The sequence below is a fragment of the Pelodiscus sinensis genome, chromosome 9, assembly GCF_049634645.1.
Source record: "Pelodiscus sinensis isolate JC-2024 chromosome 9, ASM4963464v1, whole genome shotgun sequence".
NCBI lineage: Eukaryota > Metazoa > Chordata > Testudines > Trionychidae > Pelodiscus > Pelodiscus sinensis.
In genome coordinates, this window is record NC_134719.1 from 57,982,104 (window position 1) to 58,007,955 (window position 25,852).

The window sequence follows — 25,852 nt, forward strand, 5'->3', positions numbered from 1 at the left end:
GCCTGATGGGAATTACCCTGATTATTCCCTGGGAGTCTGTGCAGCCAGGACTTCTTGCTCAGGCAAACCTGCCACTAGGCAGTAAAGCACCAAAATGCGTCCCCATTCAGTGGAATTACTGACCCCGCTGAGCCAATCGCAGCCTGGAGGGATGTTGCTGTTAAACAAACTTCCTGAAGAAAGTCAGTGGGGCTCTGCCTGGGCCCGGAGGTCTGTCCGGGCTGAGGAACTTGCAGCCGGGGGGCGGGGGGGGGGCTGCAGACATTAACCCTCTCCTTCTGAACAGAGTTGCTCTGCAGCCCCACAAGACCCCAGACCCGCAGCACACTGGCATCAAGATACTCACAGAAAAAAGCAGCGCCCCTGCCAGCCTGTGCTCTGGAGTCTAGCTGGGGTATCAGTCGGCGGCATGCAGGCCATCCTTACTTACCAGCTTGTCCTTTATGAAGGATCCCCTCCCCTGTCTCGGGACCGCGTGAGGGTCGAAAACCTCACTCCCAGGATACAAGCTTTGGTACATCTTAAACCTGCCGGGATGGGCGAGGGTTAGCGCGAGCGGTGGGCAGCCAGCCAGTCAGTAAGGCAATGGGCATGAGGGGAGAGTGGAGCGAAGACCGAGATGGGGAGGAGAGAAGTGGTGCTGGGGGATGACAAGGCCAGTCCCAGAATGTGGGATACCTCAGGCATGTGTGCCCCGTTGTAGTGAAATGAGCCAGGGCTACTCACCATTTCTCTTCCATGACCTTCAGGATAAAGCTCTGCGCTGCGAAGAGCATGGAGCTGGAGACCAGGCCGACCCGGGCTATATCTCTGATGATGGGAGCTCGGCAGTGTAGCAGTTCCTCTAGAAAAGACACATGGTCACCACCTCTTGGCTGCACCAGGTAACCTGTCACTGCAAGGACCATCAGAGTCGTCCATGAATTGCCAGCCCTCAGGTTCACAAGGTCCAGGGCCTTCATCAGCATCACTGCCCCACTGTCACTTTGGCCCAATGCATCTTTCCTCCTCCCTTCACATTGTCCCCTTTGGTAACAACATTTTTTAACCCAGGAAGCAGGCTGCAGGTCACGTGGGTACCGCGGCATCTCCTGCACTGGTCAAGTGACCCTACTGAGCTCAAAACTTCTGGGCTGTGTCTAGACTGGCAAGTTTTTCCGGAAAAGCAGCTGCTTTTGTGGAAAAACTTGCCAGCTGTCTACACTGGCCGCTTGAATTTCCACAAGAACACTGACTTCCTACTGTCTGAAATCAGTGCTTCTTGCGGAAATACTATGCTGCTCCCGTTCAGGCAAAAGTCCCTTTTGCGCAAAAGGGCCAGTGTAGACAGCTCAGATTTGTTTTGCGCAAAAAAGCCCTGCTGGCGAAAATGGCGATCGGGGCTTTTTTGCACAAAACCGCGTCTAGATTGGCACGGACGCTTTTCTGCAAAAAGTACAACCCTAGAGGATGCTCCCTGTGGTCAAGCATCCTCACCAACTTGTGTACCGGTGCCATGGCTCTGGTGCTGCCCCGCCATTATGGCTCACGGCAACAACGGGAACACAGCACAGGCTGGGCGCCCACTGGAGCAAGGGACTCCCCTTCCACCCCCCAGGGCTGAGCGGGCTGTGGCCCACCCACTTATGATCAAGACCCATTCACCCCGTCTCAGCTTGTCCCCTGCTCTCGTGTCCCCAGCCCTGTCCAGCCACTCTGGCACACTTGCCAGGGAGCGGGGTTGGATGCAGGACTTGTCCCATTCCTCCCTTGCAGTGCTCCAGCTGGGGAGCCTGGTTGGGGACTTGTCATAGAATCATAGAACCCTGCGGCAGGAAGAGACCTCAGGAGTCATCGAGTCCAGCCCCCTGCCCAAAGCAGGACCAACCCCAACTCAATCATCCCAGCCAGGGCTTTGTCAAGCTGGAACACAAAAACCACAGGGCTGGAGATTCCACCCCCTCCCTAGGGAATCCATCCCAGTGCTTCACCGCCCTCCTAGGGAAGTCGTTTTTTCCTAATAGCCAACCTAGACCTCCCCCACTGTAACTTAAAACCATTGTTCCTTGTTCTGCCATCCGTCACTACTGAGAACAGCCTCTCTCCGTCCTCTTTGGAACCTCCCTTCAAGTAGTGAATGCTGCTGTCAAATCCCCCCTCACTCTTCTGTAGACTAAATAAGCCCAAATCCCTCAGCCTCTCCTAGTAAGTCATGTGCTCCAGCCCCCTAATCATTTTCATTGCCCTCCGCTGGACTTTCTCAAATACATCTACAGCCTTTCTGTAATGGGGGGCCCCAGGATTGGACGCAATACTCCAGATGTGGCCTCACCAGTGCCGAATAAAGGGGCACTTCCCTAGATCTGCTGGCAATGCTCCTCCTAATGCAGTGTAATATACCATTAGCATTCTTGGCTACAAGGGCACCCTGCTGACTTATATCCAGTTTGTCATCCGCTGTAATCCCCAGGTCTTTTTCTGCCAAACTGCTGCTTAGCCAGTCGGTCCCCAGCCTGTAACTATGCTTGGGATTCGTCCGTCCCAAGGGCAGGACTCTACACTTGTCCTTGTTGAACCTCATCAGATTTCTTTTGACCCAATCCTCCAACTTGTCTAGGTCACTATGATTCTATCCCTACCCTCCAATGTATCTACCTCCCCCCTTGCTTAGTGTCATCTGCAAACTTGCTAAGGATGCAATCCATCCCCTCATCCAGGTCATTAATAAAGATAATGAGAAGTCCTGTGGCACCTTATAGACTAACAAATGTATTGGCTCATAAAATTCCATGGGCCAAGACCCACTTAATCAGATGCATGTCAGATATGCATCTGATGAAGTGGGTCTTTGCCCACGAAAGCTTATGCTCCAATAAATCTGTTAGTCTATAAAGTACCACAGGACAAAATGAACCCCAGAACCGACCTCTGGGGCACTCCACTTGATAAGGTATGTCTACTTTGCATTCCTCCTTCGAAAGAGGATGCAAATGCAGATAAACAAAATTGCAAATGAAGCGCGGATTTGAATTTCCCACGCTTCATTTGGATAATCCTGGTCGGCCGCTTTGCTGAAATACCATATTTTGAGAAAAAAATGCAGTCCACACAGGGTTATTTCAAAAAGAAACCCTTCCTTTGAAATAACCCTTACTCCTTAAAAAAATGAGGTTTAAGGGTTATTTTGAAGGAAGGGTTTCTTTTCGAAATAACCTCGTTTTTTTCCCTCGAAATACGGTATTTTGGAAAAGCGGCCGGCCACGATTATGCAAATGAAGCGTGGGAAATTCAAAGCCGCGCTTCATTTGCAATTTCGTTTGTCTGCATTTGCATTCCTCTCTCAAAGGAGGAATGCAATGTAGACATACCCATACCGACTGCCAAGCAGCCATCGAGCCGTTGATCACTGTCCGTTGAGCCCAACAATCTAGCCACTCTGGGTGCTTAGGCCTGGCCCTTTGCCCAGAAAAATCACTCTATGATGGGCTGTCCCTTTCCCTTGTAGCCTAGTAGGTGGTCTGGATCAGCTCAGCTCTGGGCAGTAGGGAGTCTGCCTACCGGCGGGCACTTCATTATGGAAGAAATTCTTGGTGATGCTGTTGATCAAAGATCTTTGGTTCTTGAAATTGGACTCAGCATTGAGCTTTTCCACCGCCATCCAGAAGAGCAGAGGGGCTTCGGCATTATGTTCCTTGAGGAACTGCCTGAAGAACGCCAGGTGGACAGGATTGTGCAGCACTTCTATGAGATACCTGGCGGGGAGGAGGTTCTGGGTGAGGAGGCAGGACACTCTGCCTGGGTCAAGAGATGGAGCCCTGGCATTTAGGGATCTGGGGCAAATCTGTCAGGGATGGTACTTGGTCCTCTCGTGAGGGCAGGCTACTGGACTCGATGACCTCTCAAGGTTCCTTCCTGTTCTATGAGATAGGTATATCTCCTTTGGCCTCGGGAATTTCTGTTCGACTCCCAGTGATGCTGGGAGGGTTGAAAGCGTGGGGGCCTGATGAAGGCACAGACAGAGCACGTCTTCTCTGTGACATGGGAAAGCAGATGTGTAGCTTCTCCTCAGCTCATTAAGAACCATGGGATCCAGCCTCCTGCCCAACCTGTCCCCTTGGTTCTTGTAAACAAGGAACCCACCTAGGAGGCAACAGCATGGGGGGAATTTCCCGGACCTGGCTCACGCCAGAGGGAACTGGGAGGCCAATGGAGTCATTCTGGATTTGCTCTGGTGGCCCAGACAGCAGGATCTGACCCAGCAGCTCTGCCGCTGCCATTTTTCACAGACGATCCCAATCAGAGAACTAAGTTGGGGACCAGATTAATGGCACTAGACTTCAGCCGGGCACTTGAAGGCATCTACCCTGGCTGAGCCCCCAGGGATCAGCAGCAGCAGCCAGGACGCTTACCGGCTCTAGTGCTGAAGGTATATCAGCTCAGCAGGGAACCGGATTACAGAGGCAACAGAAATAAATGAACAAGGTGGGGGGAAGCCTTATTAATGATGCTCAACAGCACCTCCTGCTGGGCGAGTAGGAGCAGTTCAGCCCTGCAAGGTGACGTACATGAAGGTGCATTCCACTGCCCAGCTCACAGCCATATCAGTGTCTCTGTCTGAGAGAGCCCCACCCTCGGAGGCTGGTGGGCTGGTGCCACAGTAAGACGACTCACAGGGCGGGTGTTTGGAAAGCGTGAGGCTGGAGAGAGGGGAGGTGGTAAAAAGGAGGAAAGCTCCGTGACGCGGGGTGCTGTACCTGGGTCTTATTGAGGGCTTCCTTAACATGAGGGTATCCCTCCTCAACCAGGCCAGACTTATCTTGCTCAGGCAAACGGGCTTCCTCTTTTCGCCTTCAAGATCAAAGGCTGTGATAGGGAGGAGAGAATTGGGACCGCGGTTACCAGGAGCCGTGTCTGAGCGAGCACAGACTGACTCAGCCTCCAGGCGGAGGAACCTAACGGACTCTGGGCAGTCTCCAAACCCGCCACGACAACGTTCACGGCGTGAGGCACGGAGATTGCACCACCTCAGGCGAACGAAAGAACCTGGGCTGAGGACACTCATCAACTGGCTATGGCCAGGTCCCTGCGGTGTTAGCCGCTGGCAAGTCCTCCTTCTCCCTGAAAGCAAGGACAAGGCGCCGGAGTGCAGGCCTCTCTGTGAGGCCAGGACTCGCCTCTCCCTATTCCTTCTGGCAATGATCTCCTGAACCTTAGGAGGCAAGTAGGTGGGCCTCTCCCCAGCCTAAGGATGCCCTCCGGGATCAGTCCTTCAAGCTCCTGTCGGCTAGTCACTGCCCATAAGTTTGTTTTCAGTCTGCCTTGGTTCTAGTCTCTCATCAGCACTCACCCAGGGAAGGAAACATGCGGCAGAAGTACTCGTAGTCCTCACTCAACATCTGTACAGCCATTGAAGGATTCCTGAGGGTCAGCTCCTCAAATGTCATTCTCCTGTAGTCTGATGGGGCAGAGACAAGAGGGGATGGACTAAGCACTCGTTCAACCTGTGGGTACCAATCAGCTTTGGAAAAATGCTTAAAGAAATAATTCATGGTGTTAAGCTGTGCTAATCTTCCCGCCCACACCCCCACCCATTTCTTCTCCATTCTGGTCCTTTGACTCCCCCACTATTGTGATGAGCAGTAACCAGGAGAGCTAGATCACAGTGATCAAAAATACTTTTCAAACACCCTCCCTGCAAGAACTGTAGGGCTGTTCCCATTGTACAGATGGGATGAAGTTCTGCTGTACACAAAACCGAACCTGGGACCTCTAGAGCAAGGGCATGAGCCTCTACCACATGGACTAGTTGGCTGCTAGCTAAAGCAATAGAGCAGACTCATTATTCTTTCTGTATAAGCAGGCTGGGTGCCACTAGATGAGACAGTGCGCCATACCCAGACAGTGCACGAGTTACTGAAACACAGAAGTGGCCACTCCTTGAACTAAATCAGTGCAGGAGTTTACAACAGCTTTTGCCAGTGTGGCTCTTGGCAGCAGAAGTCCACTGGGCGAGAGAGTACAGCACTACCACAACTTCCCCTGTACGGGGGCACCAAGGCAGTCCAAGGTGAGGTGTGGCCAAACCTGATGGCCAGGGGTTTCAGTGCATTCCTACTGCAGCCTCCACACAGTGCCATGGCCCAGGCTGGTGGGGAAAGGAACAATTGACTCAAAGCTGGAATTACAATCCAAGTATCTCTGACTTCAAAGCCCTGTCCCTCTGTACTCTCCTAGGCATATATATGGGTTCCCACTCCATATGTGACCTTTAGATACCCTATGCAATGGGAGATGTGTACAGTGTGTTTTGTCAGCCCACATGACTTGCTATTATCTGCCATCTCCCTCTGGGCTGTTGACAGAAAGCAGTGTTTCTTGAACTGTGTTTCATGGCACACCAGTGTGCTGTGGAGAACAACAGAGTTCAAAATGGCTGCCCTTAAATGGGCAGGTAACCTTTCTCTCTCTCTCTCTCTCTCTCTCTCTCTCTCTCTCTTTTCCCCTCAATAACTTTTCCCCAGTCTCTCTCTCTCTCTCTCTTTTTTTTTTTTTTGCTCAACAAAAAAATCCTTGGTGTTCCTCATAAAAAAAAATTGTTTTGTGTTCCCCCATCTTAAAAAGTTTAAGAAACACTGACATAAAGGGTCACATAACATGGCATGAGTGTATTTCCCTCCCGCCTAAGGCTGAACACAATGACTGTGCAAAAAGATTGAACCCTTTTTGCTCACACAGGCTGTGTCTACACAGCAGCGTTATTTCAGAATAACTAACATCATGTCGAAATAATGGTGGTGGGGGGGGGGGGGAATGTTTTACTCCCACACCTGTAACCCTCATTTTCTGAGGAATAAGAGAAGACAGAGGAAGAGTGCTCTGTCTCGGACTCCCTGCTGTATAGACAGCGCCAAAAGTCGAAATATTTCAACTTAAGCTATGCAATTAGCGTAGATCCAATTACATAGCTTATGTCGAGTTTAGCCCTGCTGTGTAGACATGCCCACAATTAATCAAAGGTTGTTGGGGGTTTTTCTTAATTTGCTGCGAGGCTGAGACTATGCATTGAAGAGTTCTACCCCAAGAATCGAAGTTCAACGTGGCTGTAAGCAACAGAGCTTATCCAAGACATTTTTCTCAATTAAAAAAAATTGTCACAATGGAGAACAGCCACCATTTTTGCAAAATAATGTTGCTAGCTATTTAAAAAAATGTCCAACCAATAAGCAGCTGAAGAAAGTCTGCTAGAGGGAAAACCCTTTTTTGGAACCCTGTCTACATTTTAGCCTTTGTCTAGCTTGACATGGGTGCTTCCCTCTTAAGGGACTGTGTCTGAGGTCCCAGAAGAGACTCTTTTTACCTATCCTGCGCACAACAGGCTCCAGTTCAATCTGGATCGACCCCCCTTTCGTAAGATCCTGAGTGGCTATGAATCTCCAGTGCTCTTCAGAGAGTGCCTCCAAGTCCCTCACTCCATATAAGGCTTGGCTCAGAATCAGGGATTCATTGATCCTCTTGGCCAGCAGCAGGTGTTCGTCTTTTTCATAAGTCTCCTTCTCTTCCACAGGCTTCTGGACCTTGCTTTTCTGAGACTAAGGCCAAAAAGGGGAGAAGTATTACCTGGAGCCCAGATGATGTGCTAACATTGCTGCACTAGAACAGACAGTTGCTGGTGCTGGATGCTTATCCTGTAGTAATCTACAGAGACCTGTTGTGTGAGGTACTGCACAAAGCGACCGTCCTTGGCCCAAAATGCCCATGAGGTAAAGGTGCCAAAGAAACAAAGAGTGGGGGGAAGGGCGTGCTATGATCTCCATTTCCTATGTGGGAAACTGAGGCACAGAGAAACCATATGATTTGTCTCTGGTTGCGCCTGGAGTGTGTGGCAGAACTGGACTCAGGTGTATGGAGTCCAGTGCCTTAATCACAAGACCCCCCTTCCTCTCCATTTTGTAGAGGAAACCCACATAATGCACCTAATTGTATAATGATGTGCAGGACAAGGTAGAGTCTGTTCCTTCCTGACACCAGTTGATTATCATGATGTGCTCTGAAGCATGAGAATTGTCAGACATGTGGTCTAATTCCAGCAGGTACCCTCAGAAATGCTCATGTCATCCAGACACTGGCATATTCATGGAACAAGACGTGCTATTGGGGGAGAAACAGCCCTTCTGATCAGCCTCCAGCCCTGTGATTGGCTGAAGCACTGCATGATGCCCTGGGCCCCGTTCGGTCCTCCCTGACACCCATGTGACCTTGCTGGTGTCAGCAGTTCCAGAGCTGAGTCTCTCTCCTCCCCAATGCAGCCAACCTGTCTCCTTCAGGCCCGGCTGCTGGCTGCAGGTTTGGGCCCGTAACCATTATGTGAGCAGGAGGGATGCATCACTAGATGGCAGGTTAGAATGTCCTTTACCTGAAAACATGAAGACGAGCCCACAAACTGCTTGATCTTTCTCTGGTGCAAGGCCCCTCCCCCTCACTTTCTTTTCCTTTGCTACTTTTGGGTGGTTTTTGGTCAGGCAGGTCTCCGAATGGCTCTTTCAGGGCACCACGATTAGGCTGCTAAATTCCAGTGGTCAGTGGGTGAGGAATTCAAGAACGCTGCTCCAAAGAGCCTTTTACGCACCCCTCTATGCACAGACGGCAATATTCACAGAAACCCTTCCCCAGGTGTGCATGGCCTTTGTATGCACAGAGCCTGTGAGAGGACACAAACAGCCTCAGGCACACCAGCCCGGGACCCTTCTTCCACGCTCTCCCCCACATCGCAGCCTCCTCTTACCACAAAACGAAGGAACGTTTCATCATCATGAGCAAGAAAATCCTCGTAGGAGAAGCTGAGAACCTGATGGGGCAACAAGAACAGGCTTTGTAAGCAGCTGCTCGCTACTTCTGCTGGCAGGGCTCTCCACTTTCAGTTAGCCAGGGGCAGCTTTGAAAAACCAGGGTAGTGCAGGGAATGGGGACGGATTAACACCCTCCATGGAGCCCAGAGCCATAAAGGACAGCCCAGTCTCCCCAGAGTGGCAGTGCCCCACATCACCCTGTCCTCTATGCTGACCTGGAAGGGCCACAGGTAGGGGGAGAAGGGAGTTCAATCTCGGTCCTTGGCTAAAACCAGCTGAAAGGGTGTGTATAGTGAGGGGTTAAGCCCCTCATGACTTTCTGCAGAAACTACCCAGTCGCTACGGTTACAGTGGCTTTTAACAGGCTCACCAGAGCAATTCTGGGCCCCAGGGCAGAACAGTCAGTGGGCTCCCACGTATGCACAAGTCATGCCCACGTGGACACGGTCTGCCTGACATTTGGGCTGGCACCCCCTGGGACACAGGAAGGATAATGGGGGCCCTGAAGGTAGGGAGTCTGAGGTTCTGGGTTCAAGTCCTCCCCACCACAAGCCTCTCGAGGGATGGAGCTAGCACCCCCTAGGACACAGGCAGAATAAGGGGGGCCCTGAAGGTTGGGAGGTTGGGGAGCTGCTGGATGCCCTTTTCAGGCATGGCTGCCCGGTCAGATCACCAACTGTCTGACTGGGCCCTGAGGCCATGCCCTGTCATGCCCCTTCTCTGAGGCCACACCCCTGCTCACTCCACCCATCGTCTCCTCTTCCCCAACCTTGCTCCCTTTCACTGGGCTGGGGCAGAGGGTGCAGTATGCAGGCTTGGGGGGGGGGGGGGTTGGGTGCAGGCTTTGGGCTGGGGCAGGGGGTTGGGATGCAGGAGGGGGGTATGAGCTGTGGGAAGGAGTTTGGGTGCTGATTCTGGACACGGAGAGAGGATTGGGGTGCAGGAAAGGGGGCTGGGTGCAAGTTCTGGGCTAGGAGTTTAGGTGTGGGCTCTGGGCTGAGGCAGAGGGTTGGGGTGGGGAAAGGAGTCAAGGGGCCCACTCTTCTCTCAGCCGGTTCCCGAAACTGACCAATACACCCCTCTACCAGTGACTCCTAGGCAGGGAGACCAGGGGGTCTCCATGTGCTGCTGCCTGCAGGCACCACTCCTGCAGCTCCCATTGGCCACATTTCCTAGCCAATGGGGGCTGCAGAGTTGGTGCTCAGAGCAGGCGCAGCATGTGGAGACCACATCCCCAGTGCCACAGAGACATGCTGGCTGCTTCCAGGAACAGCACAGGTGAGGGCGGGCAGAAGTCTGCCTTAGTTCCTCTCAACGGCCCGGGAGGAGGAGGCAGGCAGGGGCTTTTGGGCCTCTTTAAAGCACAGAGAGTAACACCTGCTATATCCAGGGGAATTCTGATTCCTGACCAGTCAGCATGCAGCATGGCCTGCTCCTGCAGCCCTGCCTCACGTCTCTGCCCGCCTCCGAACTGAAGCCCCATTCTCATTAAGAAGGCCCGAAGCTGCTTTTATGAAATCCCCATTTGGGCCTGTGAACGGGGAGCTGCACCTCGTTATGCACGGCCCAGGCTCTGTGTGCACCACAGCTGGGTATGCAGGTTCCGGGAGCCCCGCGGAGGTGCTGCTCACTTTTGAAAATTTGGCCTTTCCTGTCTGGGAATCATGCCCCCTGCACTAGCTTGCAGGGCCAGGTTGTGAGTTTGATCTTCTGCAGTGGGACCTTAGATGCCAGAAGCTCAAGTCACTGTGTTTGCCCACGTCCCGCGGTGACGTGCTCAGTTTTGCAATGCTACAAATGTCTTCCCCCCGGGCGCGGTGGCAGCCCGATGCAGAGGCTGTCCATGATACTGCCTGGCATTAGCCTCACGGGCAGCCTTTCCTACCTTGCAAATCTCTTCCTGTGCTTTTAATATCCAAGGAATGACCTCTCCAGAAGGCAGAAGGTCTTGCAGGTTCCTGAGAGTGCTCGGCCTCAGGGGAAGGTGCTGGCGGTGGCTCTCTGCGAGGTAGATCTCACAAATCCTTTCACCCATCAAATGGCGCAGGAGGAAACTGTCTCCCTTGCTGGAGCTCAGCACCATGCACAGGAAATCCTCCAGGTCGTGCCACAGGTCCAGCAGATGGGTCTCCACAGCATAGTTCTTGCTCCTCAAGAACTCCCTGAAGGGGCGGCCGGCGTAGCTGTCGGCAGTAAGCGCCCAGGGGAGGAAATCTAAAGAAGAAGCGGACTGGATGATCTTCTTCAGGGCTAGCAATGAAGGCATCTGGGCAATGGGGGTCGGAGGGTGTAGATCCGAGAGGCTTTTCTTTTTGCCAATCTCCTCCAGTTGAAGAGGCAACTGGGCGTGAGGGCTGGGGGGTTTGAAAGCAGTAGCCTCTTCTTTCCCCATGCCTCTACCACCCCTGTCTGGAGGCCCTGACGTCTTTCCTAGGGACTCCTCGGTAGGAGGGGGTTGCTTCGTGGCTGCCAGATTATCTGCACTCCAGTCTGAGCCTGGCTGGCCCTCTGGCGCTGGCCCGTGTCTCCCGGGTTTCTCTGTTTCTTTAGCTTGTCTGCTGCATGTTACGAGATCCCAGACCCGCTCCTTGGCTCTCCTGCTGGAGTACGGCTCTGTCGTAGCCCGGCTGTGCCTGATACTCATGGTGGGTGCTGGGGATGCTATCTTCTCCTGCGAGCCCTCCTGCAATGCACGCTCGTGGTACTCCTGCAGCAGCGGCTGGCACACCTCCACCTTCTCCAGGTTCAGCTTGCAATGAATGTAGAAGTTGGGGAGCCAGTAACTTTGGATCTTAAACAGGGCCACTTTCTGCATCTCGCTCAGGATCTCCCGCCTGGTGCTGTTGTGCTGAGGGTGCCAGCCGGAGAGCTTCAGCAGCGACTCTGGAAAGGGCATGGAGAATGGTGGAGTACGGGTGTGAGTGAGAGCCTGCCGGAGTCCAGGGCAGCCTCTCTGCGGACTCCCTGGCCTTTAGCATGCACCCTGCACAGTAAATGGAGGGGAGAGGAATCCCAGAGACTGCCCCAGGCCTGATTCACACTGTGATGGATAGGAGGAGTGCTGGCCAGCACCCGGTGACTAAGGGGTTAAATTCAGGTCGCTAGCAAGGGTGTTGGCAGGGGGCCAGAAGAACCAATGGGGATACGGTGCTGAAATTTGAATTGTAGAAGATACCTTGTGGCCTAGGTCACTGGCCCCATCAGGGTTAAAACCCAGCCCTGGGAGAGGGCTGAGAGGGTGGAGCCTGCAGCTGAGTCAGATACAGCCAATTAGAGCCCAGCTGGGGCTGTATAAATAAGGGCTCCAGTGAGGCAAAGACTCACTCACTCTTGCTCTAGCTGGAGAGCAGGAAGGACTTGGCTGCTAGGGAAGCTGGGGGCTTCCTGAGACCTAGCGGGGCTGGGGAGCTCTGGCCTAACCTCACTCCCAGGCAGCAGGGCCTGAGTGTGCAGGGAGACAGCCGTGATAGGCAAAGGCAGCAGGACCACACCCCTTGCCAATGATGAGTGGCCATTTCAGGCTGCAGTTTGACCCGGCATGAAGACTGGTGGGTGGAGGGGAATTGGAAAATAAAATAAAATAGTGTTAGATTGCTGTGGGCAGGAAGGGACATGGTGCTGAACCAGCAGAAGACCTGCACCAGAGGCTGGGACACAGACCAGGGCTTTGGCTGCGTTAACATCTGAGGTGAGCCTGACTACTCCATGGGTGTGGCAATGGGCTGCACCTGCTCTCGTCCCGGCCGAGACAGATAACTCTCTCAAAAAGCTGCCAGGAGCTGCCAGTCTCCAGCTCTTCTCACTTTTGTAGTTATTCTCTCTGCTCCATCACTTTACTTCAGCTCTGCTCTGGAGAACTCCCGTCCCTGGGGCTAGGGAACGGATTGTTCCCACCTCCTGGCAGCTCTGCTCTCCGCCATTGCTCCTCAAGCCTGCACAGCTGGAAGGATGTCCCTCTTTGGGGTGAAGGAGGGATTTGGGGGGAGCTAGTCTTTCTGGGCCTGTGAGATCTTTAACCAGGTGATACTAGTGACCATTCTGCAAGGGGCAGCTGGACAAACTGACTCCATGCTCCTCAACCTCCTAGCGGCAAAGACAGCCCCATGTTTCTATCCCCCGCCTTCCAGCTAGGCTTGGGGTGCTGGACATGCCCAGAAAGTGCACACCTGCACTGATGTGTGGCTGTGCCTGGATGTTTGGATTTCCAGCCTCATGTTCTCCTTACCAATGGTCATGCTGCACAGGGTGACCACTGTGGAGCCCTCCTGCAAATGGGTGGCCTTCAACACGTGGAGCAGAGACAGGTAGAGATCTCGCTGGGTCACATCTGACTCGTCAATCTCCAAGAGCCTTTCTGCAGCAATCCAGAACTTTGTCAGCTCTTCCCCTGTGGGTCAGAGACACCGCAACAATGGTGAAGGGTGGGGAGAGAAAGAGCAAGTGAGCAGAGTGCACAGGAGAGTCAGGGTAGGAGGCGTTCCCTGGAATCATTGCTGATGAGACAGGAGGTGCTATTCTAAAGGAGAGGCCTTTGAGCAAGCTGTAAGAGGGTAAAGCATAGAGATGGGCCAGAATGGTGTATTTCAGCTCCAACCCCCCCCCCCCCCCCCCCCCCCGGCAGCTTGGGGGTATTTGGAGATACCTGGTTCTTATCCCGGATTGTCTTCAGAAGAGCATTCTGTTACCCACTCGCTTATTCTCCCTGGCTGTGTCTAGACTGCCAAGATTTTCCACAAAAGCAGCTGCTTTTGCGGAAAAACTTGCCAGCTGTCTACACTGGCTGCTTGAATTTCTGCACGAACACTGACGATTTCATGTAAGAAATCAGTGCTTCTTGCGGAAATATTATGCTGCTCCTGTTTGGGCAAAAGTCCTTTTGCACAAAGCTTTTTTTTTTTTTTCCGGAAAAGCGTCTGTGCCAATCTAGATGCTCTTTTCCGCAAATGCTTTTAACGGAAAACTTTTCTGTTAAAAGCATCTGCGGAAAATCATGCCAGTCTAGACATACACCCTGTGTGAAACAGAGGGGCTATCTGCATGGGGAATTAGGGGTGTGAGTCCCAGCTGGTGTAGGCACACACACACCCGGTAGCTCTCATCCAGCTTGCATACAAACCATGTGGACAAGGTTGTGCTGACGTGTCTACACTTCTCTTTTTGGATGTGAGTGAGTATGTGTTACGTCTCAACAAGCTGGGAACCACGTCCCTCGCTCCAAGTGTAAACTTAGCCAGGGTCCATCTAGTTCTATGTGCGGCTTACCGTTCCCTATCCCAATATCCAGCTGCAGAGCTGGCCACTCGGCACAGACGGATACATAGGGGGCAGTAGGAAGGAAACTCTCTGCAGTCACCTGCCATTCCTTGGATGAAGGAACGAAAGCGCCACATTCCCCTGCTGCCGCTAATGCACTTTTCGAGCAGCCACTGATCTGCCCTCGTCCATTTCAGCATCTCAGCTGCACGAGAAAGTGAAAGGCATCCCATCAGACAGTACTTGAGCATATGCAAGCCCATCCCCGGTGGAAATTCCAGTAGCTCCCACTGGAATCCTTCTACAGGTCTCTGTGACTTTCTGTTCCAGAACCTAGTTGCCAGTGGGAACAAATAAGAGCCGGTTGCCAATGCTCCGCTGGCATTCCCACTGGGAATACCCGGTATATGGACCTGGAAAGCCACACACGCGCCCTCCAGACCCAGCTATCCCCTTCCCCTCGTCTCACATCCTCCTTTTCCATTTCCATTGATTATTTCAACTGGGAATCCCCTTCAAACCTTCCTGTTGTCTAATATTAATGTAGGTGGCAAGAAAAAGCCGGGGAGGCAGAGGAAAGGTCGAACTGGAGTGACCTTTGCTCCTGGTGACTTTGTAATGCAAGATGAACATGGCTCCCCTGCCTTCACAGCTCTTCTGACAGTCTCGCGCTAAAGCTTGTGTTGAACCGCATGGACCAAGTTTATCCAGGTTAGGCCAGGATGCCTAGATCTTGTGCTGCTATAGCCAGTCGGGGGTTAATAGGCAGAGCAGCGGCTTCCCCACCTGCAGGGAATTGTTTGACCTGGGCTAAAAGGCTGGAGCTCAGAGCGGGGCTGTGGTCTGGGGAGGACTGGACCTGCTGGGAACTGGGAGGCGACAGTGCAAAGGGCTAGAGCTTCTAAGGACAAAATGCTGGAAATAATTGCTCTTTCAGAGGGGCATGAGTGGTGGGTCAATGGAGGGCTGAAGGAGGCAAGCCCCCAAGCCCCGCCCCTTCTGCCTGAGGCCATGCCCCCCTACAGGAGCCAAACCTCCAGCCCCTCTCAGGAGCCTCCCCAGCTCTGGAGTATGGGGTGGGCGCACTGCCCTAGTGTCCCCAGCCTCAGCATGTCTGAAGCCTGAGATCCATGCTGAAGCAGGGGGCGTTCTGGGGCCATACCTGAGTTTGGGAAGACATTGCCTTCCCTCCCCGCTTACACCCACCGCCCAGGAGAGAGGCCTGCAGGTCGATGGAGGCAGGAAGGGGCTGAGGGAAGCAGATCTCACCTGCTTAGTATGGGGTCCCTGGGCTGGAACCCAGAGGAGAGGGAGGCCCTGGGGTCCCTCCCTGCCTCCAACAACTTTCCATTTCCCTGGTAAGTGGGCTGCAGCCCTCGTGCTTTGGGTTAAACACTAGGGCCCAGACTCAGACCTGCTGTACCTATGACACAGACTGGCAGGGACACAAGCTAGGGCGCTATTGTGTAAGTGCAGGACATGGCAGACAAGCAAGCGATAAGCTTTTTGGTGAGCTCTCTCATGACCCACCAAACCCGCCATACGTCAGTGGGACTCCTACTGGCATATACCATTGGTTTCTATCTTGGATTGGCCACCAGATACATTTTTAAATGGCCGCTGCTCCTTCAGAGGAGGAAAAAAACTGGGTCATCTCCGGACGTTTATAAGAGGATTCTTTCAGCATCATGGGCAAGTCCACCTCTGCCTGCAACTTGCATCATGATTTCAGGGATAAATTGACTGGCTGGTGACTTGAATAGCAGTGTGCATGTTAGACAAATGCCGGGAACGGTGTAAGTGGTAAAGAAGGGCAACTCGCAGCAATTTAACACTTAGCCATGGGCGTGCAAAAGGCACATAACTTATTGAGAGGGGAGAGAGCTGGACTATAGCTGAAAAACTAACTATAACAAGTCCTTTCATTTTGTGCTGTGCTCTTCTGGTATTTGCTTTTTCTACCCTCTGTTTGCACCCACCCTGCATACTCATGCTGTCAGAGTCCCCTTTGTGTAACCTCTGTTGATAGACCAAACTAGCATCCTTAGCACAGAATGATCTCACATGTGTCGTAGTTATGGGGCTGGTTGTGAAGGTGGAATAACTGCTGATAAAAAATCAGGGTCACCCCATTGTTCATGTTCAGAGCAGCTGAGTGATTCCCAGATGCACTACCCGCAAACCCGTTCCCTCCAATATTTGCCTGTAGAGAGGAGCATGAAAAGTAGAAATAATATGATCTTTTTATGTGTTAACTGACCTGGAATCACTGAGACACAATAGATTCCTCAGGTGTTAAGGCCCAAAGGGACCATTTGGAGCTAGTTGGACTTTCTGCACAACACAGACCAGATTACCTCTACACTGCAATGCTATTTCGGGATACCAGAGCACCCGAAATAGCTATCCTGCATCTTCACAGCAAACCTGTTATTTCAAAATATAATGGGCTCCCTGTTTTGACATCCCTGTAAACCTCATTTCACGAGGAGAAACGGACGTTTTGGAATAGCGGGTTATTTCTAAATTTGGGGCTGTGTCGACAGTGCCAAAGGACAAAATAAGCTATTTTGAAATAAGATTGAAATAAGCTACACAATTTGTGTAGCTCAAATTGTCTTATTTCGAGCTACATTGTAGTGTAAACACATCCCTAGTGATTCCTGCATTGTCCATCACTAGCCAGTGCCTCTCTTTTAGAAAAACGTCCACTCTTGATTTAAAGACTCCCAGACTGTGAGTTGCTACAATAAGCAAAGCCTCTTTTCAGCCCTTCCCCACAATTTACCAAATACTTTTTTCCCTTACATGAACGAAACCATGTAACAAAATGCCACCATTTTATAAGCATAATGACCTGGTCCAGCATGCGCCACCAGCTCCTCACACCTCAGTTACCACCACCAGAAGTGAGCGCTTGACCTTACCGGAGCCAGGACACGGCACTGGTGATGTGCCAAATTAGAATGTTTGTGTTCAAGGTCACCTTTGCTCACCTGCCTCCTTGGATCTAATGAAGCTGAGAAGCTCCTGACAGAGAATGTAGTGAAGACACAGGTTGGTTTTACAGAAGTGCGTCAGCCGGTACTTTTCCATCCAAGTCATCAAGCCTTTGTACTTTGGTACCTGTATTCCCCCCAACGATTGATCAGACAGTGAGGAATGAGTTAACCCTGGTGTAACTCCGTTGACTTCATTAAAGGAGAACCTGTTAGGGTGAGGGGTCTGTCAGACTCTCAGGGCTCAAAGCTTTGTAGAATTTGTTTTTCGTGACCTTTTCAGGATACTGAACATGTGGGGGGGACAGAAACCCCATGGATCCCATTGGGGTTACACCTGAGGGAGAGGGATTTGTTCCCTGTCAGTGAAGCGGAGGGGAGGAAGAGGTGGTGGTGATGCAGCTGGATCACTGGGGAAGAAGTGAGAACAGGAGGAGTGCCAAAGCGCGAGCAGATCCTGCTGGTGGCCATGGAGAGGAGAGATGCTGCAGGGAGTGGTTGAGGTGAATCCCCCTGGCTGTGCAAAGACAGGCCTGTCGTGTCTGAGGATAGAATGTTTGGCTCCCCACTGTTCTACTGAATTCAATGAAACTTCTGCCCCGTAAAGTCAATGGGAGTCTTTCAACCCCAGGGACCGTTTCCAGGATCAGGGCCTTGGTCACTTGTGCTCCTGATTGTAGCCAGAGTTCACAAAGAACATGACTCCGCCTCTTAAAATATAGCCCTTAACTGAATAAACATGAGGAGGGGCAAAAAGGAAGGAGCACCACCCCTGGGAATCTTAAACCCTATGGGTGCATCTAGACTAGCAAGATTTTGCGCAAAAGCGGCTGCTTTTGTTCAAAAACTTGCCAGCTGTCTACCCTGGCCGCTTGAATTTGTGCAAGAGCACTAACTTTGTAATGTACAAAATCAGTGCTTCTTGCACAAATACTTTCATGCTCCCGCTCGGGGAAAAGCCCTCTTGTGCAAGAATACTTGCGCAAGAGGGCCAGTGTAGACAGGGAAGAACTGTTTTGCGCAAAAAAGCCCCAATGGCTAAAATGGTGATCGGGGCTTTCTTGAGCAAAATCGTGTCTAGACTGACCACGGATGCTTTTGCGCAAAAGCACTTTTTGTGCAAAGGCATCTGTGCTAATCTAGACACGCTTTTGCGGAAATACTTTTAACGGAAAAACATTTCCGTTAAAAGTATTTCCGCAAAATCATGCCAGTCTAGATGCAGCCTATATATTCTTCCCATCCCTGATATTGTCCCTCCCTCCCACACCCCTCCCTTTCAGGAGAGAAAGTCTCAGAGTGCTACTGTTATTGCCTTACCAGATAGCATGGTAGCTCTGGCCACAGGAACCACTGGCAAATGTGGGCCATGTAAATGGGTGTCTGACCAAAGACCTATAAAGAAAGAACAGGGGAGAAGTGAGTGACATTGGGGTGGGGGAAAGGGGCTGACTTGTAGAGTCAATAAATCAGAGGGTAATAAACGGCCCAAGGGCTGGACACAGTTTGCCAGTGTTATCCTCTGCTAGGCTGCCACTGCTGTATTTACTTGTGCCTCTCCAGGTACAGGAGCTTGCAGCTCCCATTTGCCACAGATCGCTGTTCCTGGTCAATGGGAGCTGCAAGAAGCGGTATCCTGGTTTGTGCCACTTCCTGCAGCTCCTATTGGCTGGGAATGGTGATCCACGGCCAATGGGAGCTGCAAGCCCCCATACCTGCAGACACACAGTTAAATAAAGTGGCAACCTATCAGGGGCTAACCCTGGCGAACTGCCTCCGGCTTATTGCCCACCTCTGCCAGAACTCATACCAAGAAAGCTGCCTTTCCCATAGACCATCATCCCCACTTATTCTTCCAAGTCCTGCAGAGTCCTTCCCGCCTTTCTTGGGAAGCACATGCTCTCTTCATACAAAATTGTTAATAATGAGCCAGCTGTTTAAAGGAGAAGAGATGCTTCCTTCCCCGTGGTTCTGGGGCTCAGCCTGTGGGCTGTTACGTGTTTGTATTGCAGCGGGGCCTAGGTTCCCCTAGCATACCAAGTGTTGTACTTACATGGAGTGAAGGAAAGCTGGGACTTGAACTCAGCCTTCCTGAGGCTTAAACCCACAAGTTCATTTCTTCTCTTCCGAGAATGCTGTCTAGGGGAGCCAACTGCCACCATGGGCCCCTGGGCAAGGGATGTGGGTAGGGTTGCCAGATGGTTTCAACAAAAATACAGGAAACACTTGACATTACATCACAAACTACATTACATCTTATTTAGAAAATACCGGACATTTCTATCTTCTCATTTATATTTTCTCAATTTGTTTCCCGACCAGAAAGCTCAAATACTGGACTGTCCGGTTCAGAACTGGACACCTGGCAACCCTATGTGTGGGAGGCCGGCTCTATGCTCCCAGGAGAGGTGGGGCCAGAAAGGGCGGGCCTGAGGGCCCTCAGTACCACCCGGAACATGATGCCGCCTCCAGCCCTTAGATCTACTCAGAGTGTACACGGCACCATGCTCCAGTGGTGATTTAAAGGGCTCAGGTCTCTGGCCATCGCTGCTGCTGCTGCAGTAGCAGTGGCAGGGACCGGGAGCCCGAGGTCGCTTTGAATCAGTGGGCCCTGGGGCAACTGTCCCCTTCCACCTCTCCCCTCCTCCATTGGCCAGCCTGGCTCTATCCTGCTAGGCCCAAACGAGCTCCGGAGTGGCTGGGAAGTTCGGAAAGGAATCCCTAATTCCCACAAGCAGTCACACTCTGTTTTGCATCTCATAAGACAACACCACTGGCAATTCAGCAATCGGCCTGAGTCCATATGTCTACAGTGCTATCCCATAGCCCTGTGCCCCCTCAGCCTAAGCCAGCTGAGCCTGGAAGACATCTTGAATTGTCAAATTACCTCATCTTTGGGATTCAGATTGCAATTTATTTGTTTGTATATATTTGCTTGCTTTAACCTTCTTATTTTCTTTTTCCTACTTAAGCAATCTTTAAATGACTGCATTACAGGATTGGCTACAGGTGTTGTCTTTGGTGTGAGATCTAAAACCCACATTGATCTGGGATAAGTAGCTGGTCTCTTAGGACTTGGAGCAACCTGAATATTTTGTGATTTTTTTTGGAGCAAGTGACCATTTATCACTAAGTCCAGCTTGCCTGAGTGGAGGATCTAAGGGTACTGTCTGTGACTATGCACAGTCCTGTGGCATCTTAGTGACTAACAAACCTATTATATCATGAGCTTTTGTGCGTATAACCCACTTCATCAGTTGAGCTGGAGTGGAGATAACAGAAACCAGAGAATAAATTTTAGCAAAAGCAATTACCTGTCAATTGTAGGACCAGTGTTAATTAAGCTAATTGAGTCAGGCTGGATGTGTCCCATTCATAGCTTTTGATGTGTAAATGTGAATATCAAAGGCAGGGGAAATTGCTTTTGTAGTGGGTTAACCAGTTAATATCTTTATTCAAGCCCAAGTTGATAGCGTCGAACTTGTAAATGAACTCCAGTTCAGCAGTCTCCCTCTGTAACTGGGTGATAAAATTCCTTTGTAGAAGAATGGCTACTTCTACATCCATGACTGAGTGACCAGGCAGATTAAAATGTTTTCCACTCACGGTTGTGAGCCACTCCAGAAAGCCTGACACAGACGCTACATGCAAAATTAAGATGTGTGCTGCCCAAAGTCCTGCTTGGGTAATTACATTCTTCCTATCTAAACAATCCTTCTTACCCCATATTTAGCTTGAAACAGCTGGAAAAACTACATCTAAAGATGCATGCCCATGGAGCAGGTGTAAGGGTAGCTCCCAGAGCTGTGCCGGTCTCAAATCACAGGGTTCCCTACGATCTGCAAACTCACAGGAGGGAGGGGAGAATATGCTGAGATCCAGAAAGCAAATGAGCTAAATTGCAAGATGGAAACTTACGGGGAGATTGAGGAATGTGTTGAAAAAATCTACAAAGACTTCATCTTCCAGCAGAATCAACAGCTCTGTGGAGGCTATGGTTGCTAGGGTAGGAGAAGAGAAATGGTTACCTTGCTTTTGTTAGAGAGGCAGAGAAACTGAGCCAAAAAAAAGAATGTAAGAAAGCTATGATAGCCCCCTGGGGAGCATTGTATATGACCCCTCCTTCTGTGCTAATCTACAGGAAGTATATACATGTGTTACTACCACAATTTGAGAGCTTACACTCAAGCTGCAACTTATACCTCTAGTTCTGGAAGTCCCCAGTTCAATCCCTGGTGATCATCATACAAGGAAAGGCAATTGTTTAAAGCAATTCTTAACAAATTCCTTCTAACTCCAGTTTTTAAGAAACACAAAAGGAGGAGATTGTTTAATAGACTGGATAACCATGACACTGAAAACTGTGAATACTTTCACACAGAGGCTTGGGAAAGGGGGGCAGATTCCCTCACGGTATGCTGTGAAGCAATACCTACCACAGGTCAAATTAGTCAGGTGTTACGAACTCTGGGATACGTCCCAAAATAGGATAGTGCCTGACCTGGGTTACTGCCACGCCAATGTGGACACAGCTGTGACTCTAAACACCCCATGTGTTCACACACTACTGTAAAGTATGTAGGGGGGACGGATAACTCAGTGGTTTCAGCATTAGCCTGCTAAACCAAGGTTATGAGTTCAATCCTTGTGGAGGCCATTTGGGGCAAAAATTTGTCAGGGATGGTACTTGGTCCCACTGTGAAGGCAGGGGACTTGACTCAATGACCTTTCAAGGGCCCTTCCAGCTCTAGGTGATAGGCAATCTCCATAAACTAAAAAAAAATGTCTGTACAAACTATGCCTCATAAAGTGTCATTTGAAAATGTATAGTAGGTCTATAACCATCCATAGAATAATGTGGAATAAATAAGGAAGTGTTATTTTCCAGAACCAGGGGTCATGCAATGAAATTAATAGACACAGTGCTTAAAACATATGAAGAAATACTTCTTTGCACAATGCATAGTCAGCCCATGAAACTTGGTGCCTGGGGATGATGTGAAAGCCAAAAGCATATCTGGGTTCAAGAATTAATTAGATACAACCATGGAGGATAGATCCATCAATGGTTATTAGTCAAAATGGTCAGGGATGAAGCCCCATGTTTTGGGTGTCAACCAACCCTCTGACTCCCGTAGCTGTAACTGGCCAACTGGGGATGGATCACTCAATAAACTGCCCTGTTCTGTTCATTCCCTCTGAAACATCTGGCGCCACCTACTGTTGGAGGATAGGCTATTAGGCTGGATGGACCATTGGTCTGACCCAGTATGGGCAGTCTCGTGTTCTTACATTCTTACACTGGTCATTAATATCATTGTAAATGCATGTTGTACCCTAATTTGTGAAGTTCTGAGTTCCCTCTGCATAATCTTACTAGAAGATGTGTAAGAAGACAGCCAAGGGAAAGGTGATAAGCGTGTCCATGCTAGACAAAGAAATGAGGATTTACCTGAGTTTATATCCAAGGTGGGCAGCCTGGAGGCCTCATGAGGCCCATTGGGGTTCTATGTGTGGCCTGTGAGACATTTTGTTTACTGTTGCCCACACACAAGGTTGCCAGGTGCCTCTGGTTTTTCTATTGGTATTGCTAAATGACACACACATAGAGCAAGGGCACATGAAGTGAGCATATTGCATAGCAGGAATTGTGTACCTTACACCGACCTGCCCAGTCTAATATAGACCAGGCCTCTGAGCCCTAGTCTACACTAGGGCTTTATTTCGAAATAACCCCCCTTAGGTCGAATTAATAAGCGGAGCGTCCACACAACCAAGTCGATTCTTTCGAAATAACGGACCGCTTGTTTCGAAATCAGCACTCCTGCTTTCCTCGGGGAATAACGCTAATTTTGAAATTGTTTTTTCAAAATAGCGGTAGTGTGTCCACTCTGGTTCTGCTATTTCGAAATAACGACTCCCCTGGGTAATTTGAAGTAATTCTGGAGCTCTAAGTCGAGTAGTGCGTCCACATTAACAGAGCCTGATTTTGACTCGTCCCCATAGTGAGGACACGCTATTTCAATTTTGTTGCTTTGGGAGTTATTAAATTAATTGGAGTTATTTCAAAATAGTTTCCCAGTGTAGCCATGCCCAGAGAGGTATTATTATCCCTCTTTCACAGACTGGGAAGTGAGGGACAAAGGCAAGAAGGGCACCTAGAAACTGTGCATTCCAAATGAATGGATACTCCTGAAAAGCCGAGATCACACAGCAAATCTGTGCCAGAGGCAGGAACAGAACCAAGCCTAACTCACCAGCCTTTTTGCTCATGTTTCCTCTGTCCTGGAGCTCTTTGCTGTCACTGCCAATCCAGACCATTCTAGAGGGAGTCGCCCCTTTGTGATGCGTTGGGATTGCTGCTCTGCAAGGTTCTGCACCCACCTGGCACCGACTGGTGGAGGTGCCATGCTACGCCGTGGAGATCCATGTGCATTATCCCCTCGTGGATTCCAGATCAAATCTGCTAGTCATTTCTTCAACTGCAAGCCCTATGAATATGCCTTGTTAACCCCAGAGTCAAGCTGGGGATGTTCCGTCTGAAGCATCAGTCCCTGTAAGAAAGAGTCAGTAGACCCAACATAGGCCCTCTGCTCGTGCTCCAAGATGCCTTGCTGCCAACAGAACAATGCAAGGAGTATGCACTGTCAATCTGGAGAGGCAGCTGAAGGCAAGTCCCAGAAGGACAGGGAGATGAAAAAGGAAATGCCAGGCAGCTGCAGAACGGTGAATTCCACTGCAGAAATGCTGACTCCTGTGCAGAAATACATCGGGCTACACTCATCTTGAGCATAACCCTATTATGGCATTAGAGTGAGGATGAATCTGGTCTATTGCTATTTCTGCCCTTGGCTGGAAACAAGAACTACCAGAAATGCCCCAGTTTTATGGGCCCTTTCTGGTAGTTTGGCAAAAGCTCAGATAAGCCACCAAACGTAGTTTCTTATCAACCTGGACCTCCAAACTTTCTGAGGTTCTCCTCTCGTGAATACAGTACATACATAAAAGCAGCAGGCTCTCTCTCCCCTGCATACCAAACCTATACAATTTATTTATAACTTACAGAGTGTCTTGTCTGAGCTTTGAAGCACAGCAAGGATTTGGGTAAATGAATTGGACTATGCTGTGAAACAGAATGCTTACCGGCTGACAATCTATACATCATGTTAAAATGCAGGCCAGGATACCCTGAGAATGTTCGTGTGAAAAACTTGAAAAACAACAAATAGTCTAGTAGCACCTTAGGGTGTGTCTAGACTACATGCCTCCTTCGACGGAGGCATGTAGATTAGCCAGATCGGAAGAGGGAAATGAAGCCGCGATTAAAATAATCGCGGCTTCATTTAAATTTAAATGGCTGCCCCGATCTGCCGATCAGCTGTTTGTCGGCAGATCGGGGGAGTCTGGACGCGATGCCCCGACAAAGAAGCCTTTCTTCATCGACACAGGTAAACCTGGTTTCACGAGGCTTACCTGTGTCGATGAAGAAAGGCTTCTTTGTCGGGGCATCGCGTCCAGACTCCCCCGATCTGCCGACAAACAGCTGATCGGCAGATCGGGGCAGCCATTTAAATTTAAATGAAGCCGCGATTATTTTAATCGCGGCTTCATTTCCCTCTTCCGATCTGGCTAATCTACATGCCTCCGTCGAAGGAGGCATGTAGTCTAGACACACCCTTAAAGACTAACAAAACATGGAGATGGTATCATGAGCTTCCGTGGGTACCCCTTTGAAGCTTTTGAATGTTCCTGTGAAATGGCTAAGAGCAATTTGTGTTTCATGACAGCAGGTGGCACTGTTAGATTAGAAATACTAAACTCAGCACTTTTTGGAATTGTGTTTTGATTCTTGGTATCCCATTACATTGGATCCACCAGCAGAAAGATGGGAATCATTAATGTAAGGTTACTCCATTTGAGTCTGGCTTCCTATTCTTCCCTCTCGGAGTTAGATGTAGCAAAAGCCTCTGGCTGTGTCTAGACTGGCAAGTTTTTCCGCAAAAGCAGCTGCTTTTACGGAAAAACTTGCCAGCTATCTACACTGGCTGCTTGAATTTCCGCAAGAGCACTGACGATCTCGTGTAAGAAATCAGTTCTTCTTGCAGAAATACTATGCTGCTCCCGTTCGGGCAAAAGTCCCTTTTGCGCAAAGCTTTGTGTAGACAGCCAGTGTAGACAGCTCAGATTTGTTTTGCGCAAAAAAGTCCCGATCGCGAAAATGGCGACCGGGCCTTTTTTGCGGAAAAGCTCATCTAGATTGGCATGAACGCTTTTCCGCAAAAAGTGCTTTTGCGGAAAAGCATCCGTGCCAATCTAGACGCTCTTTTCTGCAAATGCTTTTAACGGAAAACTTTTCCGTTAAAAGCATTTGCGGAAAATCATGCCAGTCTAGACGTAGCCTCCAGGTTTACACACACAGAAGGTCAGTGCCTCTGGAGACAGCACCTTGTGGATTGAGCAAGGGGCTGGGAGTCAGGAACACCGGAGTCTTATGCCTGAGCCCAATGATACTGACTTGTTCTGTGGCCTCTGGCGAGTGATTTTTATCTCTTTGTATCTTCTAAATGTTGATCAATGCAAGTTCGGTTGTCATTAAGTCACAGCAGTTTGTGCCTGTGCACACTTGACTTCTTGCACTGGTGTTGTGCATACTCACCAGGAAGGCTTGTGTTGATGTGCAGTGCAGTGCGCCATGTGTACGTTTCCCAGTGTGCAACCCGCCACTTTCCAGCACACTGTCTTTGGGATAGTTTGGCAATGCACGATGGGGCTAAA

The 25,852-nt window shown here is 50.3% G+C and overlaps 1 protein-coding gene across 2 annotated transcripts in view; it reads right to left on the reverse strand.

Moving 5' to 3' along the window:
• Positions 1–23,381, reverse strand: part of RGSL1 (regulator of G protein signaling like 1) — a 36,488-nt gene extending 13,107 nt beyond the window's left edge. For both annotated transcript variants that reach the window (XM_075936793.1, XM_075936794.1), the window contains exons 1-14: positions 23,335–23,381; positions 20,996–21,078; positions 18,398–18,472; positions 17,075–17,204; positions 14,179–14,283; positions 13,051–13,212; positions 10,711–11,708; positions 8,762–8,824; positions 7,337–7,568; positions 5,327–5,434; positions 4,734–4,842; positions 3,538–3,731; positions 727–844; positions 431–527 (exon numbers count right to left, since the gene is read on the reverse strand). In XM_075936793.1, the coding sequence (XP_075792908.1) occupies positions 431–527; positions 727–844; positions 3,538–3,731; positions 4,734–4,842; positions 5,327–5,434; positions 7,337–7,568; positions 8,762–8,824; positions 10,711–11,708; positions 13,051–13,212; positions 14,179–14,283; positions 17,075–17,204; positions 18,398–18,472; positions 20,996–21,078; positions 23,335–23,350 (2,490 nt within the window). In that variant the 5' untranslated portion in view covers positions 23,351–23,381. The remainder of the gene's footprint in view (positions 1–430; positions 528–726; positions 845–3,537; positions 3,732–4,733; positions 4,843–5,326; positions 5,435–7,336; positions 7,569–8,761; positions 8,825–10,710; positions 11,709–13,050; positions 13,213–14,178; positions 14,284–17,074; positions 17,205–18,397; positions 18,473–20,995; positions 21,079–23,334) is intronic.
• Positions 23,382–25,852: the final 2,471 nt, after the last annotated feature.